Source organism: Rhamphochromis sp. 'chilingali' (assembly GCF_963969265.1).
Source record: "Rhamphochromis sp. 'chilingali' genome assembly, chromosome: 8".
Taxonomy (NCBI): Eukaryota; Metazoa; Chordata; class Actinopteri; order Cichliformes; family Cichlidae; genus Rhamphochromis; species Rhamphochromis sp. 'chilingali'.
Window position 1 is genome coordinate 23205172 of NC_137935.1, and position 20610 is coordinate 23225781.

General features: G+C 40.4%; 1 protein-coding gene across 3 annotated transcripts; it reads left to right on the forward strand.

The window, feature by feature from the left end:
* The first annotated feature begins 1523 nt into the window (after positions 1-1523).
* On the forward strand, positions 1524-16580 carry LOC308401130 (uncharacterized protein). Of its 3 annotated transcripts, none has more exons than XM_080889225.1 (24): positions 1524-1681; positions 1940-2023; positions 2135-2220; positions 2526-2599; positions 3233-3321; positions 3409-3483; positions 3603-3696; positions 3813-3972; positions 4157-4296; positions 4477-4588; positions 5114-5231; positions 5567-5707; positions 5989-6102; positions 7080-10712; positions 10897-11106; positions 11240-11430; positions 12063-12200; positions 12579-12678; positions 13110-13308; positions 13828-13964; positions 14405-14698; positions 14840-14941; positions 15026-15343; positions 15535-16580. In XM_080889225.1, the coding sequence occupies exons 1-24, from the start codon at positions 1589-1591 to the stop codon at positions 15556-15558; spliced, it is 6726 nt and encodes a 2241-aa protein (XP_080745351.1). In that variant the 5' UTR covers positions 1524-1588; the 3' UTR covers positions 15559-16580. The 3 variants fall into 3 exon arrangements, with proteins under 3 accessions (XP_080745351.1, XP_080745352.1, XP_080745353.1); XM_080889226.1 differs by having other exon boundaries at positions 4160-4296; XM_080889227.1 differs by having other exon boundaries at positions 1547-1681; positions 1974-2023.
* Positions 16581-20610: the final 4030 nt, after the last annotated feature.

Genomic DNA, 20610 nt, shown 5'->3' on the forward strand with positions numbered 1-20610 from the left:
GCAATAGACAAAGACTCTGAGATGGGCCATGCTGTACATCAGATTTAAATTTTCATATAAAAGTTCTAATATTAATCTATTATAGAGTATACTTTAATATAACTATCATGGTATAACATTGTGTAAGTTCACATTTTGTTGGTTGCTTTTGTAGAATTGTTTAAATGTACATTAATACTTGGTGTGGTTTGGTAAACTGTAAGTAAATAAAGGTCACTGCCTCTGTCACTCAAATCCACGCCTCTGCAGTGTTTTGTCATGGTTTAAGGTTTCACAAGGTTGGGAAAGTTTCCAAGTCAGTCAAGGTTCAGTGCCACCTCAATTCTAATTTTGCTGATTCTGTTTTGAGAATTCATGGGTTAGGATTATATTTAAATATGTCTAAGGTGTTTTTCTGTCACTGTGTGGTATGAAATATCAGTCTATATGAATTTAAAGAGCTGGCAAACAACAGATTCACAATTCCAAAATAAAGGGACTTCATCTATCAGGTCATAGGTTAACCAGCTGAAGCCATGTGTGTTTCCTTTAGCTGTCACTGGCAGCTGTCCTTAGTTTTTGACTGAAATAAGTCCCACAGGAGTCCGACCTTAACATAAAAACAGTCACTTTCATCACAGGAAAAGTTGGATTTCAGGCCCTTTTATCAAACATTTGAACTTCTTTGGTACCTCTGGACATAATACCAAAAGATATAAAAATATATAATAGCTAATAGATTAAAAAATAAAATAAAATGTCAAACGGTGTAGTTTAAAACCATAAGTAACTAAATAGTATAGTATATAGCTATAGTGCTGAGAAATGTGTTTTTTCACCTCCCACTGGCTGTTTACTGTAAAAGCTTGTGCCGAATCTCTCATTTAAAGAAAATGTCATGTGTACATTGTATTCATAGTTTAGCCTGCCACCTGCAGGCTCTCAGCTATTCTACAAGTCATAATTTGTCTACAAAATGGAGAATGTAATTAATTCAAGACATAAAAGTTGGGCCAGTACTCCAGTATCTAATTAAATTTCTGCCAGGTAGCATTTAAGTATTTCTGTAGTTCCACCCAGAACTAGCAAAGTGTACCCAATAAAGTGTCCACTGAGTGTATATATTTATTTTCTATTCCATCCATTGTAAGGATCTATGTTTCACTGGGTTTTCCACGTTTAAACAATAGTGACCCAAAACAAAAGTCATCAATTCGTTTTGACAGCTGCGCTTGTAGTCCTTCCTCGGAAGATTGTAGTTTCACCTTGGCAAACGTCATCAACATGAGACGCCGAACGAACGCCGCAGTTCTCTTACGCCCTTACAAATTCTCCTTCGCCGTTTTCCGTAACTCATATCACTTGACATGGAGGTCAAATAAAGTGTTTAAAAATGAGATAGGATGTAATTTATTTATTTAACTTTTCCGCAGTGCCTGTGTTGCCCGGACATGATCGAGCACAACTTCCGCTTTGTAAACCAATCAACTTTGCCTATTTTTCAGACGCGAGTATACGTGTAAACGGATTGGCTGGTTCAATTTTCTTCGTCTCTTTTTGAATTTGGTGGTAGTTCACATGGGACTGTTTATTTTCTACCAGTAACTCTATGTTCTGTAGACAGGCAGGCGTATCTTCAGACACTAATAAGTTACACTATAAACTACTGCTGTACAAGTGGCAAGAATTGCTAACCTTTAAGGTGAGTCACGATTTTTACTACCGTTCGACTTAATAGACGTTACTGAACCCTTTGGCAGCTCTATTTCGGCGCAACAGTAGGTCGGCAGCTGGTGTTTTAAAACATTATGGTCAAAATAACTTTGCTGAAACATAGTGTAGATATTATTGTCAGGTACTTGTTAAGTAGTAGTAGTAGTTAAAAAAATGTCGTGCAACAATGTTAATCGGTGCTAATTGGATAGCTTGCAAGTATTTAACATAGCTTTTTGTTTTATAGTTTCCTGAGTGCAAATCCCTTTTTTTGAATAAAGGGTCAGCCAAGATGGAGATGAACTTGGCTGTAAAGTCTTTACTTTCCTGGGTAAGTTGAGTTATGTTAGTGGACATTACGGTGAAATGATTGCACTAATGTTTAAAGTTTTAATCACCCTTTTTTGTTTTGTTTTTTTCTCTCCAAACTATAATTTTATAGGTGAACAGTTTAAAACTCTGTGACTCAGAGCTGACCATCGATGACTTGCAGGACGGAGTGATCTTACTTAGACTTGTTTATATGCTGTAAGTATGCTGGCAATGCGGTGTAATGTTTAGCCTGTGTAAACAGGGAGTGTCAGCGACTGACAGGGTGTTAAACGTGTTGGTTGTTTGCTTTTTGGAAAATATAGAGCTCCTACTTCCTTGCACCTCTCATCCGAGAAGCTTCTCGGAAGCTTCTCGGATGAGAGGTGAAACGTCTTCAAGTAACTTAAGAAGTCCAGACGCTTTTCTTTGCAAGCTCCTTTGACTACGATGACCTGGATGACTGAGAACCTTCACAGACATTTATTTTATTATATTTTTCTTCTTTTTCTTTGTCATTTTAGGAAAAAGCAGCCCATCCCCTGTCTAAATGATGCAAATGAGGATCGGTTCAGAGTCATTGCAGAGTTTCTAGAAAGTGAGTTTCTTTCTGGAGAGACTTCTTAAAAGAGTGTCTTTTTGTACGAGTGTGATATTAATACAAGATATATGTAATAAAGGCTCCAGCTGGTGAATCACAGCACTTTAGCTTATTGAGGCTTATGTTGTTCCAAACCAATGACTGAAGTACATATGATCAAAGGGGATTTCATGGTCTGATTGGGCTTAAACGGCTTTGTATTTCAGAAAGTGTTAATGTAGGAACTTGGAGCTCATCCTTACTTTAAACACATTGTTTTCTCTCCCTTAAATAACAGATATTTTGCACCTTTGGACACACCCTGCATTCCTGGGTGGGATCCAGATTGTGTCCTGGTAGATGGACTGCTACTTATTTAACACTTTTCTACTGTTACAGGGCGTGTTTTAGCCTACAAGCCAAATTCACTCATTCATATAACACACATTAACTCTAGTGGATAAGTGTTAGTTTGGGGTTTAGTGTCTTGCACAAGGACGCTTCAGTATGTGAGCAACTGACCTTCATGTTTAAAGATCATTGGCTTTTCTTCCTGAGCCTCACTGTAAAACTTCCTCACTGGTACCATTTTTATTATAATGGGAGATAAATATATTACTGACCTGAGCATGTGTGTGTTTTGTTGTTTAGGGGACTGCAGATTTAATGCAAGCAAGAGCTCTTCTCTGCGTTGGGACCACATTAGAGATGGCATCAGCCTAACAGCTGAAATTTCAAAGGTAAAAAACTTCCTCTTTGTTTTTCATTTTTCTTTTCAAAGGCCCAAAGAAAACACTTATCATACTTTTTTATTGCAACATCACTAGGTGCTTTTGTTGCTTGTATACCATGATATGATGAATGACCACTGCACTCTGAACATGTTGGACTGCGATGTGGAGGTAAGCTGGGAGCTGCTGGTGTATTGTGGTCACACTTATACATCTCATCTCATTTCTCATGAGTTGCTTGGTGCTATTATTTTAATTCTGTGTGTATTTATTTATTCCCACTCTGCTAGCGGGAACTAGCACACCTAACTAGTTCCTTTGTGATGGAGAGTGAGGGTTGTGTTTATTTGAGCGAGGAACTTGACGCTCATCTGAGAGGAAAACGTAAGTCGCAAATATGTCACTTTTGTTTTTCCCCTCCGAGGTAGACTGTAATAAGAAGTTTTTATCAAAACAAACTAACTAATTGGCTTGACTCTATTGTGCAATATTTGTCTCAGATTTGACTTTCTCTCAAGAAATATTTGAGCAATCAGCAGCCACCTCTGGTACCAACATGTCAAGCATCTCTTCCTTCTTGGGTGATGAGTCTCCTTTCTTCCACCGAACCAGTAGAATTAAATTTGTGGACATAGAAACTGTGGCTTCTTCTTCAGTCAGGTACCAGATATGACTTAAATATTTTCAGGTTATGTTGCAATATTCATTTTTATTCAGTTTTATGGATTATGTTAATCCAATCTTCCTTGTATTACATTATCTTATAATATACATGATGAAAATCCACAGGTTGTCATCATTTCGTTGAAAATCTTTACCTTTCTGATCTGCTTAATTCACACAGCAGTTCTCCTCTGGAGGATGTAATGAACACACCGAAATTTCAGCTGAGGAAAATGCAGCGACAGATGATCAAGGAGCGAGACTACCGAGATAGTTTGGAGAGGGAGCTGGCCAGCAAGATTGCGCTCATTGAACAAAGAGGTACTATCTGTTGAATGTATGGTTTGCATTTTGTTAGACTTGAGAAATGGCAAAATTCTTGTTAAAGCACCACTCATATTTGTCTAAGATTGTCTGCATTTTCATTTAAGCTTTTTATACTTGTCATGTTTTCAGTAGACTTTGCTTCGTGCTTTGGTTTTCTTTCTCTCTCTTTCCCAGAGTCTCGCATTAACCAGTTGCAGTACCGCCTGGATAAACTAAAGGAAGAACAAGGTGATCAGGAGCATGTTACCAAAGAACAAATTAATGAGCTTGAGATCAAGAACGATGAGTAAGTACCCAAGAACAGTGATTTATGAACCTATAACTAGGGATGGGAATTGATGAGATTTTCACGATTCCGATTCCTTTTTCGATTCTGTTTAACAACTTGATTCTTTATCGATTCTTGTTTTTAAAAAAGAAGAACACACAGGTCGATTAGCTTATAACTTTGTTTTATATCTTCTCTTTGAACAAGATAGAAATTTAGGAGTAACATGGCCTTACAAACCCAACAGTGAGATCTTAAGAGATTCACAGCCTAGGCTTCCAGTTAATTGAAACAGTGGGAACTGGTTCTCAACAAGAACCGGGTTTCGATTCCCATCCCTACCTATAAAATCATCATTTTAATATCACAACCATAACATCTAATTTCTATCCACAAAAGTTACACAATATTTTGTCATCATGTTGCCTAGCAACCCCCTAACAACAGACTAAATTCTGTACAACAGACTAATAGTCTGTACTTCAAGACCTTTGTACAGAAGTGTTTTAAAGTAAATTTTTTATTTATTTATTTATTTTCCAGCTTACAAAAGCGTCTTAATGAGATGCTGAAGCAAAATAAAGACCTCAAGACAAACACTTCACTCATGGAGCGCAAAGTGGATGAGCTTGCAGATGAAAACGGTGTGCTTTCTTCTCAGGTAATAACATGCAAAATATTCTGTTTTTTTTTTTTTTGTTTGTTTGTTTTTAAGTTGTTGTTTGTTTTGTTTTGTTTTTTTTCTTGAGGGTCTCTTAATTACACTAAAGATCTAATGAACGTGTCTGCTGTTACGGCTTCCAAACCTTTTGAGGCAAATCTGTGATAGTGAATTCTCACTTATGACAGGATTCAGTAAAGGTCATGTGCATTTCATGTTTCTGGAGAGTGTTTCACTAGTAGAAACCTTTTAAAGTATTGAGGAGTTTTTTGTGTCAGTTTTGAGATCAAAACATGGATTTGAAAAACCTTTTTAATTTTTAAAAATTTTCTCAGGTGAGAGCTGTGTGCTCACAGCTTGCCGCCTTTGAGACAGAAGTTGGTAGACTGACGGAAAGTCAAGCGTCCGCTCAGGAGGAGTGGAGAAACAAAAGAAACAATCTACAGTCTGAGCTCAACCAAGCAACTGCTCAAAAGGTATAGATTCACAAGAGATATTGTTTAACATGCATTCCTGTGTCATTCAGAGAAATCTGAATGCAAAAAGGACAATGAATAGGAAACATCATGTCTGTTGAAGACTCAGAAGAAAAGCACATTTAAATGCTCATGTCTGCCTATTTTATTATAAATAAAGAAGAGTAGTTATATTAGTTTTGTGTTGACTGTAAGTAATCTTATTTCTCCATTGCTCTCATTAAATGTTGGGTTTTATACAAATTAATTTACTGTAAGCTGCTCCCTTTCTCATTTCTCAGGAACTCCTTACAGAACAAATTCAAATCCTTCAAGGAAAGATTTCCTGTTTGGAGGATGAAATAAGCAAGGCCAGTAAGGATGAAGTTGGGGAAAATATGGGACCCATAGTAGAGGTAATTATATGTAAAAGCTAACAATTTTAAAAGCAAACTTAATTGAAAATATAAAAAATTTATAAAATATTATGGTAAGCGATAAACCTCTTGAATTGTTTATTTTCAGTTAGGGCTGCTCGATTATGGCAAAAATGATAATCACGATTATTTTCACTGAAATTGAGATCTCGATTATTTGACGATGTTTATTTAACAATAACAATGTGTTGAATAATGACTTTAAAGATTGTCAAAAAATAATATAAAATAGTGTGAAAATACTGATAACAGTGCAAATGTTTGCAATATAAAAAATAAATGAAAAATGTAAACATCTATGTTTAGTGAACTTTGCAGTGTTGCTCTGTGGTGCAGCTACGACACTGTAGCAAAGTTTACACACTGTGTCTACTTGATCCACGTCTGACTCCGCCAATCCATAATGTTTCCACACCACTGAAGTTTTTTACCTCTCTTTTCAACCAACGGCAGTCACTCTCCTCTCCAAATAACTTCTGCTGAGCTTTCCGAGCATCCCTCGGGTCCTCTTAATCAGCGGTCCCCGAACCGGTACCGGTCCGAGTCGTTTGGTACCGGGCCGCGAGAGTTGAGGCTCAGGTGTGAAATGTATAGTTTTCAGGGTTTTTATCGTTTTTCAGCATTATTTTGTTATCATTTTTATCATTTACTCGGTTTTCCTTGGTCTTTTCACGTGTGGTATGAATAAATTTTCTTTTTTTCGGTACTGGTACTAGTTTTATTTTGTTGTATTTATACGCGACACCTTAAAGGCCGGTCCATGAAAATATTGTCGGGCATAAACCGGTCCGTGGCGCAAAAAAGGTGTGCTCAGTCATTTTTAATGATCGTTGAAAGCCCAGATCGTAATCGTGATTAAAATTCGATTAATTGAGCAGCCCTATTTTCAGTTTAAGTTTGGAAATTTTATTTTCTACTTCATTGATTATAATTGTTGGTTCTTCTTAAATTGCCAGAGAGAAATGTTGGAGACTGAAATCAGGGGTTTGAAGAATGAGCTAGAGACTACACATTTCTCCCTGAAAAAGGCTGAGCTGGAGATTCATGCTAAAACTCAGCAACTGGAGGAATGCCACCAAGAAATTAAGGAGATACATGAGCAGAGGGGAGTTCTTCAAGAAGAGATCAGAGTCCTTAAGCTTCAGCTTGAGCAGGTTGAGGAGCAAAAAAATGAGCAGACAGACAGGCTACAACAGCATATTGCTGCTTGTGAACAAGAAATTAAAAAACTACAGGAAATTAAGCAAGCAAAGGAAGATCTTCTTCATCAGACTGAAGAAAAGGTGAACGATCTTGAGACAAAGTTAGCTGCTGCTACTTCTCTGTTGGCTGTTAAAGAGCAACAAATTAACAGTCTCAAAGATGAAGTTGACATTCTTACACATGAAACTAACAAAAACAAAGATGAAATTCAAGCCAAAGAAGAAGAGCTTGCCAAGTTACTTCTTGAGAAGTCTAATGTGCAAGAAACTCTCAGTGACAAAATCCAGATCTTAACAGCTCAAGTGGAAGACCTTAGTTCATCTCTCAAACAGGCGGAGCAGGAAATTCACATGAAGCAAGACTTACTAGATAAAACCACACAAGAGAATGTCCAACAAATAGAGCTACTTCAACAACAAAGTGCTGAACATATGGAAGCACTCGAGAAGCAGAAGACAGCATCTCGAGAAGAAATCAAGAGGCTAAATGCAGATATTCATGCTAAGGAAGAACAGATGGCTCGGCTAGAGACTGAGGCCTCTACATGCTCTGAATTGTTGCAGCAAGAGCTTGATGATCTGAACAACCAAATAAAGAGCATGACCCATTCTCTTGAGATGGCCAAGGAGCACGCTCAAGCCAGAGAAGCTGTAATGGCCAAACAGCAAGAGGAAAGCACTTTGCAGATTGAAGAGCTTAGGAAGCAAATTTCAGTTCTTGAAGCAGAAGTGAATCGACTGAAGCAGGAAATCCAGACTAAAGAGGCTGAGGTAGATGAGATGAAGACCAACAACTACATGGAGTCAGAGGCTCTACAGAATGAGATCCAAAGTCTTCAGGGTCAAGTGCAGTGTTTGAATGAATCACTGAAGACTGCAACAGAGCAGGCTCAGGTTAAAGAAAACCTGCTGAAACAGAAGGAATTTGAGTTTTCTCAGGAAAAGGACTCTCTACAAAACATGATGATGACCTCAGAAGAAGAGGTAAAGCGGCTGAGAGAGCAGGTCGAGGCCAAAGAAGAACAACTGGTCACACTTAGAAAAGAGGGCTCAATCCACTCTGACATGCTAGAACAAGAGATCGAAACTCTGAAAAACCAAGTATGTGACACGAGAGAGTCTCTCACAAAGGCAGAGGAGAAGTTTCAAGAGCAGCTAGTTGTGCTTGAAAAACAGGAGCAGGAGAGCGTCGTCCAGAAAGAGCTGTTGCAGCGACAACTGTTTGCCTCTGAGGAAGAGATGAAGCGAATGAAAAATGAGGTCCAGGCAAAAGAGGAACAGATGGCTCTGCTAGAGACTGAGGCCTCTACACGCTCTGAATTGTTGCAGCAAGAGCTTGATGATCTGAACAACCAAATAAAGAGCATGACCCATTCTCTTGAGATGGCCAAGGAGCACGCTCAAGCCAGAGAAGCTGTAATGGCCAAACAGCAAGAGGAAAGCACTTTGCAGAGTGAAGAGCTTGGGAAACACATTTCAGTTCTTGAGGCAGAAGTAAATAGAATGAAGCAGGAAATCCAGACTAAAGAGGCTGAGGTAGATGAGATGAAGACCAACAACTACATGGAGTCAGAGGCTCTACAGAATGAGATCCAAAGTCTTCAGGGTCAAGTGCAGTGTTTGAATGAATCACTGAAGACTGCAACAGAGCAGGCTCAGGTTAAAGAAAACCTGCTGAAACAGAAGGAATTTGAGTTTTCTCAGGAAAAGGACTCTCTACAAAATATGGTGATGACCTCAGAAGAAGAGGTAAAGCGGCTGAGAGAGCAGGTCGAGGCCAAAGAAGAACAACTGGTCACACTTAGAAAAGAGGGCTCAATCCACTCTGACATGCTAGAACAAGAGATCGAAACTCTAAAATCCAACGTGAATACTATGAGAGAGTCTCTCACAAAGGCAGAGGACGAGTTTCAAAAGCAGCTAGTTGCACTTGAAAAACAGGAGCAGGAGAGCGTCGTCCAGAAAGAGCTGTTGCAGCGACAACTGTTTGCCTCTGAGGAAGAGATGAAGCGAATGAAAAATGAGGTCCAGGCAAAAGAGGAACAGATGGCTCTGCTAGAGACTGAGGCCTCTACACGCTCTGAATTGTTGCAGCAAGAGCTTGATGATCTGAACAACCAAATAAAGAGCATGACCCATTCTCTTGAGATGGCCAAGGAGCACGCTCAAGCCAGAGAAGCTGTAATGGCCAAACAGCAAGAGGAAAGCACTTTGCAGATTGAAGAGCTTAGGAAGCAAATTTCAGTTCTTGAAGCAGAAGTGAATCGACTGAAGCAGGAAATCCAGACTAAAGAGGCTGAGGTAGATGAGATGAAGACCAACAACTACATGGAGTCAGAGGCTCTACAGAATGAGATCCAAAGTCTTCAGGGTCAAGTGCAGTGTTTGAATGAATCACTGAAGACTGCAACAGAGCAGGCTCAGGTTAAAGAAAACCTGCTGAAACAGAAGGAATTTGAGTTTTCTCAGGAAAAGGACTCTCTACAAAACATGATGATGACCTCAGAAGATGAGGTAAAGCGGCTGAGAGAGCAGGTCGAGGCCAAAGAAGAACAACTGGTCACACTTAGAAAAGAGGGCTCAATCCACTCTGACATGCTAGAACAAGAGATCGAAACTCTGAAAAACCAAGTATGTGACATGAGAGAGTCTCTCACAAAGGCAGAGGAGAAGGTTAAAGTCCTTCAGGCAGAGTTGTCAGTTGTCAAGACACTTGGAGCTGATAAAGACCAAAGTATAAACACACTCAGAGAGGAGGTCACTGCTCAAGCTAACGTGATACAAAAAACAAAAGCTGAAGCTGAAGCTAGTGAGAAACTTGTGGCTGAGATACAACAGGAGAGCTCCAAACAGACCTATGTTCTCCAAAATGAGATCCAGGATTTGAAGGAGGAGGTGGAAAGGCTTCTGGCCAAAGAGCAGAAATTAGTTGAAACTCAGCAAGAGTCTGCTCAGCAAATAAACCTCCTTCAGCAACAGCTTGCATCCGCAGCTGCAGAGTTGACACAACATGAAGCAACACAAGTTACTAACATCAGGTTGAAAGAGACTGTGCAGGAGATGCAGGTTACCACACTCAAAGAGAAGGATACTCTTGTCCAAGAAAAACAGGTGCTTTTGGTTAGAATACTCCAGGCAGAAAAAGATCACGAAGCCATAGTTTTTGAGAAGGAAAGACTTCTCCAAGCCAACCTGGCCCTAAAGAGGGAGAATGTAGCCTCACGGAAGCTTGAGTCTGTACTGCAGCAAGAGCTGGAAATACTGAAAATGGAGAATGAGAAATTGCTGAAAGAGCAAGAGAAAGCAGAAGAAATTGAGCTAATCAAGAGAGATCTGCAGGAACAGCTTGCCACTAAATCAGAGGCTGCTGAACACTACAAGGCTCAGGTTGGTGTGACCAGAAACTGTTACAAAATATATTTTACTGCTTGTGACTGAACATCTGTTTGGATTTGTTTGAGAATGTAATCATTTTTATTTCTGCTTATCTCTTTTGTTCATGAGAATTTTTTTGTGTGTGAGATAAATGATCTGGACTAGAAAATTAAGATACGTGTTTTGAATACCACAGATGGAGAAGGCTGCAAATCATTACAACAGCAAGAAGCAGCTTCTCCAGAAAAGCCAAGAAGAAGTGGATGCTCTCAAGCTTTCTCTTGAAGCTAAAGAGCATGAAATGCACACTATGATAATGGAAAAGAAAGTACTTCAGCTTGATTTGGACAAGGCTCAAGCCAATGAGAAGACACTTTCACACAGGGTGGCCAGCTTGGAGGCACAGGTTAGTATTGCAGTTTAAAGCATGACGATTGAACACAATAAGCAGAAACATAGAAGAAATTAAAACCACACCTGAATTTTATTTTATTTTTTTAGCATTTTAACCTGTTCTGTCACAATTTCTTTACTTTCAGCTTGCCTGTGCTGACCAGAATTTAAGAGTACAGAATAAGATTCATGCCAATGGAGGCAGTGCAACAAGCTCGTGTTTCTTTGAGGTGCCTTACTCAAACTCGGGGGTTTGCACTAGAGCACAGGTGAAGAGAGCTATGAGCTCAGATAGCCTGGACCAGAGCAGTATGGAAGACTCTCTAAACTCCACAAGGTAAGTGTTGGGTTAAGGTTTCTCAGAATCTTTTTATAGGACTTGTTCACCAAACAGACGGGAAAATAAATTAAACGCACAGAACAAAGTTAAAAGATTGGTGTTCTAAAGAAGAGGAGATGCAAAATCTTTTAAAAGCTGTGACTTGAGTAACAGATAACTGAAGCCCACCTTGTACAGGATGGCTCCAGCTGAAGTCAGTGTGTTCTTGGACTAAAATGCATTACATGACTCACACGATGATGCAGTAATGCATTACAAATGGAAAACAATCCAAATGGGATGACAAATTGATATTCATGTTTCAGGGGCTGTGGCCCATAAATTCTGACATGCCTCCACTCTGTGTTCCTACACACATCCTCAAACTTCATTTCAATCCCAACGACACACCTGTGATGTTTCATGACTACTGTAGTACTGACAAAACACAATATGTCCCACTAGACACACAAACACCTGCCAGAATTCTGAATATCACCTTTGTGGTAGTTCTCCCAAAAACAACTGTATACATGCAGACACTCACTGTGTGGAAGGTGAAAGTGTTATATTGGATTTGGAAAGATTTAGTGGGGGTAGTGATTAATGCACACTGTTTTCTTTCTTTTTTTTAAAACAAACTTTTTCAGAAAACTCTCAGCGCCCGATGAATCCAGCACACCACTTGTTCGCAGTTCAGAACGCTTGGCAGCCAAACGCCGGGGTCTAAAGGCCGAGTCACTGGAAACTTTGTACTTTACTCCTATAAACACCAGACAAGTCAAGAGGTGCTTTTGTGGTCATACTCCTTACGCATTTTTAGCTCTAGATTGGTTGTGATCTTACCAAGACGTGTTTTATTATCAAGACAAAATTTAAGAATTAGCAGTGATTATATCTTGTCCCCTAATATTGTGCGATTACGAAACACTTTGCAACTCTTTACTCCTTTAAGGAGTGAGTACTTTATTTCCTGGTTACTGTAGTAAAATAATTTATTATTCAGACCCTTTAACATTTGTTCTTAAATGTAATTTTAATGTATAAAACTGAATAGGACACAATTGTACAGATAATTGTGTCTAAATTGTATTTCATGTATTAGAAACAATACTGATTTAATTGCTTTCAAAATCTTTCATTTTCAAATTCCTTTTCTTTCTCAGGACCGGTGCAGAGGAAATTATGGATTCAACCCAAAAAAATCCAACTTCATCAGTCAAACGCCGCAGAACCACACAGGTTATAAACATCACTATGACCAAGGTGGAGGAAACTCACACACGCTTACTGCATGTTCACAATAATACACACTGATAAAATTGGTTCATTTTTAATATTCTCTGTATTTTTTTTAAATTACAGGTGTTTCATCTTCACTATTTATGTAATTTAGTCACTATGCTGATGAAGGTTTACTAGTATTATTGTTATTGTTTCATTTAACCAGTTTCTAAAATTTCTCTGATGATGCCTTTCTCTAACAAGGAATCACTGTCTCAAGTTTTAACTATCATACTAAAAGATTAGTTGACTAATAGATCTTTGTGTACATCACTTGCTTGTTGGCAGCACATAATAATTCACCGCAGCACCTTAACAATACATTTAAGTGGTCCAACGTTTCCCCTTCTAAATATCCCAAAACTTCCATCCGAGTATTACTGTAGTTGTGACTGTTGATTTCTGATCTGTAGAAGACCCCGGGCTGCGGTGAAGCTGATGAGACCTTCTACAGCCTGGCTTCAGCTCGCTCCCAGCCAAACCTCGCTAATGCAAACTCTGCCCGGCCCGTGTCTATGGAGCTGTTTGACACTCCTGCCAGAAGGACCAGCTCTGCCAGCGACCAACTCATTGGGCTTCCAGGGTACAGACGGAGCACCATCCATGTACAGCGTGAGTAAAAGGATCAGTTTTCCCTCCTGAAAGGAAAGAGTTGCAGAATCGTGATGGAACTTCATTTAAGTTTTAAATCGTAATTCTAATAAGCCTTCAGAGAGAAACAGCATTATTTATAATGCAGTTATAACATTATTAAATTACTGTATAGTTGGAGCAACTCAGGCTGCTTGATTATGGAAGAAATATAATTGCAGTTATTACAATTGTAAAGATTATTTAATTAAAATTATTTCAACTAACCACCTCCCTTTACTAGTTATAATTCACTTTTTATATAACTAAATTTATATAAGTATGTAACTTGTATTTGTGAGTGATTTCAAGCTAAATTTCTGTTACTGATGTGGCCCACCTGCAGTACCTTTGTGGCCCATAAGGGGACGCTGGCCCACACTTTGGGAATCACTGTTTTTGATGGAAGCTGAAATTGGAGCTGCACGTTCATAGTAACAACTGTAAAACCTGAGATTTGTGTGTATGTGTAACTGTTTTGCGTCATCTGTTTCTTTTCAGCCACCAGTACCTTCTGCGTTGGAGCAGAAAACGAGCCTGATGGTGGACCTGAAGACTGGCTGAGGATTGCGGAGCTCCAGTCCAGGAACAAGGCCTGTCTGCCTCACCTAAAAAGCAGCTACCCTGTTGAGTCTGAGGTGATAAGAAAAGAACTTGGATGCCAAATTTCTCAAATAGTGTGTTGGGTGGCTGTAGCTCAGGTGGCAGAGCAGGTCAGCTACTAATCAGAGGGTCGGTGGTTCGATCCCAGGCTGCCTCCTGGCTGCATGGCTGCATCCAAATATCCTTGGGCAAGATACTAACTCCATGTTTGCCTACTGGTGGTGGTCAGAGGGCCCGGTGGCGCCAGTGTCTGGCAGCCTCGCCTCTGTCAGTGCGTCCCAGGGCAGCTGTGGCTACAACGTAGCTTGCCATCGCCAGTGTGTGAATGTGTGTGTGGGTGAATGACTGAATGTAGTGTAAAGCGCTTTGGGGTCCTTAGGGACTGAGTAAAGCACTATACAAATGCAGGCCATTTACCATTTGTTCCTAATTAAACGTCTGTATACTGAATGCACTAAAATCTTTCTTCTTCTAGACTGGAAGGAGCGGTCCATTGGTTTTTACAGACGAAGAGCTGCGTACAGGTGACCCGTCAGACACAATCCGCCGAGCATCCATGGTTCCAAGCCAGCTGCGGGATTCCCTCATCTCACATCGACAGTCACTCATGTTGGGGCAGGTGGGTGCTGCTGCCGGCACTCGCTCCGACCGTCTGTCCTTGATGCCAGGCCAGCTACCCTCAAGGACCGCCAGCTCCTATCAGCTGAGGAGCCCAAAAGGCACAAAGCAGCCTTCATCCACATTGTCCCTACACCAAACTTCACCTGAGGTTGGTTGAACCATGAACAGGAAACTGTGGTATACTATTACTGGTGGATAGTATATTGTATAGTTATTGAATAGTCATCCAAAATAAGTAGAAAAATGTTTAAAATGTAACTTTATGTTTGCTTTTTATCTCAACCTGAAGAAAAAGATGAAAGCCAGCTGCTTCCCTCGTCCACTCACCCCGAAAAACAGGAGCGTGAGCAGTGGTCCTTCGAGCTCTACTCTTCGTGCTGCCCTCAGCCCAGTGAGTGTAATTTTAGCTCACACAAAATTGTGACAAAACTTTGTTTTTGAGCGCTTTGCTAAGTTTCACTTGCATTACTCTCAGGCTGAGCGGAGGCAGTCAATGATGTTTACCATCGAAAACACCCCTAAAAGCAATAACTACCTGAAGAAACATCTGAACAAGCTGCGCAGCTCTGCACGTAAATCCCCAGGCGACAGCTTGAAGAAGTCGCCTGCTCAGACGAGCGCACGCAAGCACCAGGAAAAAATGCCATCGGGGAGTTCACGTGGTGGTGTGAGACAAGCTGGGAGAACTGGAAACTTTAAATCACCTCAAGTGGTAACGAAAGGATCGAGGAAATCTCCCCAAGCTGCCAGCAGATCTGCAAAGTCTCCTGGATTGACAGCCAGCGCTCGCAAGGTAAACATCTGACACTGCAGTGGTTTATGAAAGGACAACAGCACAGGGTGTGGTTTTTATTTCTGACATGTGCAACAACATTTTATTGTATTCAGATGTTATTAAATCTTGTTTTGTAGCAGTGTTGCTGAAATGCATTTTCCTGAGTTTTGGTTTAATCTTTGTCTTTTTCTTTTCTTTCAAACTTACAGATGATGCGAAGGATGAAAGTCTGATGACTGGTCAAGCCCCCCACATCCGTTCACCCACAAATAGTTCATCGGGACTTTGTTTTTAACAGTTCATCATTCTTTTTCCATGTTTGTTTTGCTTCTTAATCTTTGTATTATATGTACATGTTTCTCAGTTAATCGATTTTAAATGGTATTTCAGGAAATGGATTTTTTTTTTTTTTACCTGCAATTGTATTTTGATTTTTTGTAAATAAATTTCTCAATGATTTGGGAGTTCAGGCTCTTCATTTCACTGGTGGTGCCATAAATGGCCAGAACAGAAGCCTAAATTGTTTTGTTTTTTTACTGATTATGGGATTTTACTGAGCCATGTAATGAAAGTAACTTTTCTTTCTACAGATCATATTTTACATGTGAGGGCCGTGATGCCGACAACAGGTTTAGTTTGTTAACCCCAAACACAGGAAGCGGTTCTGTTCCAGAAACAGAGCTAACTTTAACAGTTACTCCGGCAAATAAATCAAATATCACATTTAAATTTAAATGTGGGTTTAAAATCAAAACTATGCTCTCTGTTGACTGTTTGCCTAACTGCAACACAAGTGTACAAACTCAGTAAAAACCAAGCAGAGTATTACTAAAGGAGGGAAGCATTTGTACATAAAAAAGAAACGTTAAGTGCAGATCCATATATGTCTCAACTGATGTTTTAACAAAACCTTTTTAGTACAAATAGCACACAGATTACTGCTGCTGGATCCTAAGAGTCACAGCAACAACAGACTGTAATGTCTGCTGAGGTCTCAGCAACAAGAACTAAACAGCCCTGACTCATGTCTGCACTTTAAGACAAAAACATAGTCTGCAGGTTAGAAATGAATCACAAATCAAACAATTTGGCCCAAGTTCAGACCAAGAAGACACCTTTTGGTACACGACTGTTCATGTTGCACAGCAGCGATCAGAGCTCTGTTGTTGTAAAGGAACCACTTGTGATATTGTAAAAGGCACCGTATGTATATGATGTACTGACTTTATTAAACAGATCAGAGGACAAATCATGGCTTGGCAAACAGTTTTTCATCAAAGATGCTGTGGACAGCACCCTGCAGCACGTCTGTCCTCTGACTTATACTTGCTCTGACTCTGGAGGAGCTGATCAGCACTAACTCATCAGGAAGCTGTATGGATATCCATGGTACTTGGCTCTGAAGATCGACAGCAACCAACTGAAGAACAGCATAACTAGACCGATACCTGCAACACACATAACTTTTTTTTTTTTCTGGAGACATAAATGGTGTTTATTGTGTTTTGTTTTTATAAGGGACAGACATGACTGGGGGATAGGACAGGGAGAAAGAATGAAAGAAAGAGAGGGAGAGAGAAAACCAAAGGGGAGAAGAGACGGTGAGAAGGGGGAGAAGAAAGAAAAAAACAAACAAAAAAACAAAACACCTGGGTCACCTGTATGGAGAAAAAAAACAGAAGAGAAAGCAAACAACAAAGAGCAACATAATAAAAAAAAAACCCAGCACCATCACAATAAACTAGCTAGCAGTAGATATCAGTAGATACTAAATAATAAACGATATTGTGCATCACGCAAGATAGACAGCGCACAATGTGCTTTGAGGCAGCAGCCAAGAAAGCTGTAGTCCGCGTCTGTGAATACCCATGTGTGCACCTGTGTGCATACCTGTGTGGATCAGCATGCTTGCATTCCAAAGGTTTCTCCATGTAACGATCTGCTAGGGAGTGTGGGGGGGCCACAGCCCCGTCCTCCAGGGTATGAAGCAGGTATGGAGGAGATCAAAACTCCAGACATCCAGAGGCCCCCAGAACACAAGAGACCAAGGAAGACCAACAGAGGGGCAGCCGCGCCACTGTCCCAGTAAGAGCTGAGGAGAGTCCCAGATGAGGGCTCACTCAGCAGCCGCGGAGCAGAAGCCAGGGGGAGTTGCAGTGACGCGCCCGTGAGCTCCGCCGGCAGCCAGCTGTGCCTGAGTGACCGAGCCCCAGGCCGAGAGGCCGGGGGCAACCCACCTCCGAAGTGGCCCGAGCGAGCCCCAGGCTCCAGGCCCCGATAAGCGGCCGCCAAGGAGTGAGCCGGTGTGTACCTGGACGCCCACCCCCAGACACAAAGAACCACCAACGCACCGACACCTGAGGGAGTCCGCCACTGGCAGGGAAAGTGGTGGTGGGTGGAGATAGGCCTCCAAACCTTGGAGGGCCTGAGGTGTCCCCAGAGAGGTGGCGTCTGATACCCAACCTGACATATAGACACAGACATACAGGCACACACAGATACAAACATCCATTCCCACCCTCATGCTCTCATATGCACTTACTCCACACTCAACCAACGTGGAGACAGACATAAAGAGACGCTGTACACACAATCACACTCCCCAAGCGTACTCTACAAACCGGGTCTAGGTACCCTTGCCCCTGGAAGGGGGAACTGCACCCAGACCCAGGTGGTGTTACCCTTTTCCCTGCGGTGGGGAGAGGCAGACCGCCCCGACTCCGCAGCAGCAGGGAGGCCCCACACTCCAGACCGCAGTCGGACGGCCAACTCCTCCTAGCCCCCCCGCTCCAGCAGGCCGCAGAGAATGGGGGTGAGAGAAGCCTAAATTGTTGAGGCATGTCAGTGTCATTGACTTATTGCATTACTTATATGCACCCAATGCTTATGTAATAATAATAATAATAATAATAATAATAATAATAATAATAATAATAATAATAATAATAATAATAATAATAATAAAACTGCTTAATTCACCAAAGATTGTAAGGTTTCTTACATAAAAAGTTATTATTTATGTTTTGAGATTAGCGTCCAGTGACTGCATTCTCTCTTTGATCCTGGAGTAAATGTTGGGAATTAAGATGACTTACTTTAGTACTATTACTGTTTTTAAATGTCATTGAGATCTAATATATTAAAATTTCCTACAGACATTTTATTACTGTTGTTTGTCATAAAATCCAGTATTAGATGTCCAGTAATGGACATCTCTTCATAGGCTGCAAATACTAAAACAGTGCACACTGAATAGTCAAAACAGTTCAGGTACTTAATTTCCATCAGTGTCGCTGGCTGATTGAGTGACACCAGAAACACTTCATTGTAAATGAGCTGCAGAAAGATGGCGCTGATGTCCCTGTAAACTTCATCATGGGACCCTTTTTTTTTCTTTTAAAAGCTGCCTCTAGCAGAATGTTGAACGTTGATGTCAATATATCACATATTATATGACAGTCTAAATCCAATAAATAGATTTTATAGTGTTTACATGTGCAACTTATGTCTTTTTTTTTTGTCTTATAAGAGTTTTCATTACATTTACTTCTGTAGATGGAAACACCACTGACGGGGTGCACAAAAATGATTTTAACATAAATATAAATACATTGCATAATCATTGTTAAATTTAGCATTTCAGTTAAAGAGGATAATTAAAGACAAGTCTTACAAAGATGAGGAGGTAATGCAAATGTTAATACTTGCATTTCCATCTTCCTCCAGTGATATCTTGATCCAAAAGACGGTGTATTCTATTGACACTACATAAGAAACATTTAGAGTAGCTAGGACTACTTGGCACTCTGTAACTCTATTTTGGTGTTTTCTGAGCTTACTGGATGATCATGCATGAGCATGAGGTACACCTTGGCCCAGTGAGCTGGTATATCACAGCTCCACCTTTCCTGTAGACTCCCTTCATCTCTCTTTCTGATTGTAACACCAACACTAAAACTCAAAACAAAATTAACACTCATGTTTGAAGGATGCCTGTCCAGCTCTTCTTTATAAAATGCTTACAATTTCATTTATCAGCCACTGCAAATGCAGGTACCGATATATTAGCAGATCATCGGTTGGGCTCTAGTTCTGAGGTAACTGAAGCAGCTGTAGTGAAGAACAGAATGTGATTTGTTCTGCTGCATGTTTGCTCAGTAAGCTCTCTTCTGCGGGGGTTTTTCCTGGTTTTGAGCTAAGGCTTGTACTTGGTTTGTAGAAAATTGCTGTTAGGTGTGAGAGGGAATTCCCTTTTGACTTCATTGCGAGGTCTTGATAGTGTAATGTTAAAAGTGGTTTGAAGGGTTGCCTTGGAGACACATTCAAGGATGCAACAGTTTTTTGCCATTTATATTTTACCAGTTTTGTGGTTTTAAATGCATAAGTACCCAACTTAAGTAGCACCTGAAAACTAAGCGTGAGGGTCAGTTAGATTAGGGTTAGGCAGAGGAACAGGGCTGTGCTGTGGGGAGTTGTTGTTGTATGGGTTATTGAGCTCTGGCTGTTTTGGGCCTGTTTTGTTTTTTGTCATTTTGGGGTTAGTGCTTTTGTTTGCTGGTTATGGCTGCTATTATTGCATCTGCATCTAGTGAAATTAGGTTAACTTTTGAGCAGTAGAAGGAACTACTGTTGTTGTGGTTGGAAATAAAATTCAACTTGAGATGAGAACGTTAAGTAAGAGCAACACAGATGCTGATGGTCACGTCTCTGTTTCTCCTGGGCCTTTACTTTCTTCTGATTAAGGAGAAATCTTCATCCCAGTTTTGTCATCAGAATCCTTATATGTGAAGCATGAAACAAAAATTAAAGATTGGTTCAGGTGGTTGCACCCACTAAAGTGCTGAGGATGTCCGTTGATCAATCATGGCTCTGTAAGAGTTGCAGCTATATTTAGAAGTATTTTTGACCTCACTTAATTTTAGAACCTCTCATATGTGTCAGGTGTCCGCAAAACCAAACTGGAACATTAAATCATAAGTTACAGAAAGTGCTGAGACCATTTCACAAACTAAGTTCTGCCGTGTTGGGTTGCAAAAACCTTTTTCACACCAAGGCAGATCTGTGAAACTGAGAGCAAGTGTGATCACCCATTCGATCTGTGCTGTTGGTACAAACTATGTGAAATGTATCACCTGCTGGTTTTGTGATCTGGCTTTACTTAATAACATTGTGTTGGGTCATGTAAGGACGCTGCCACTGAATATCCATTACCCCCCAACTAAGAAAGTGCTTACGTGCTTCCTGGGTTTGGAAGAGAAATTCTCTCATGGGCTTTGTAAAAATGT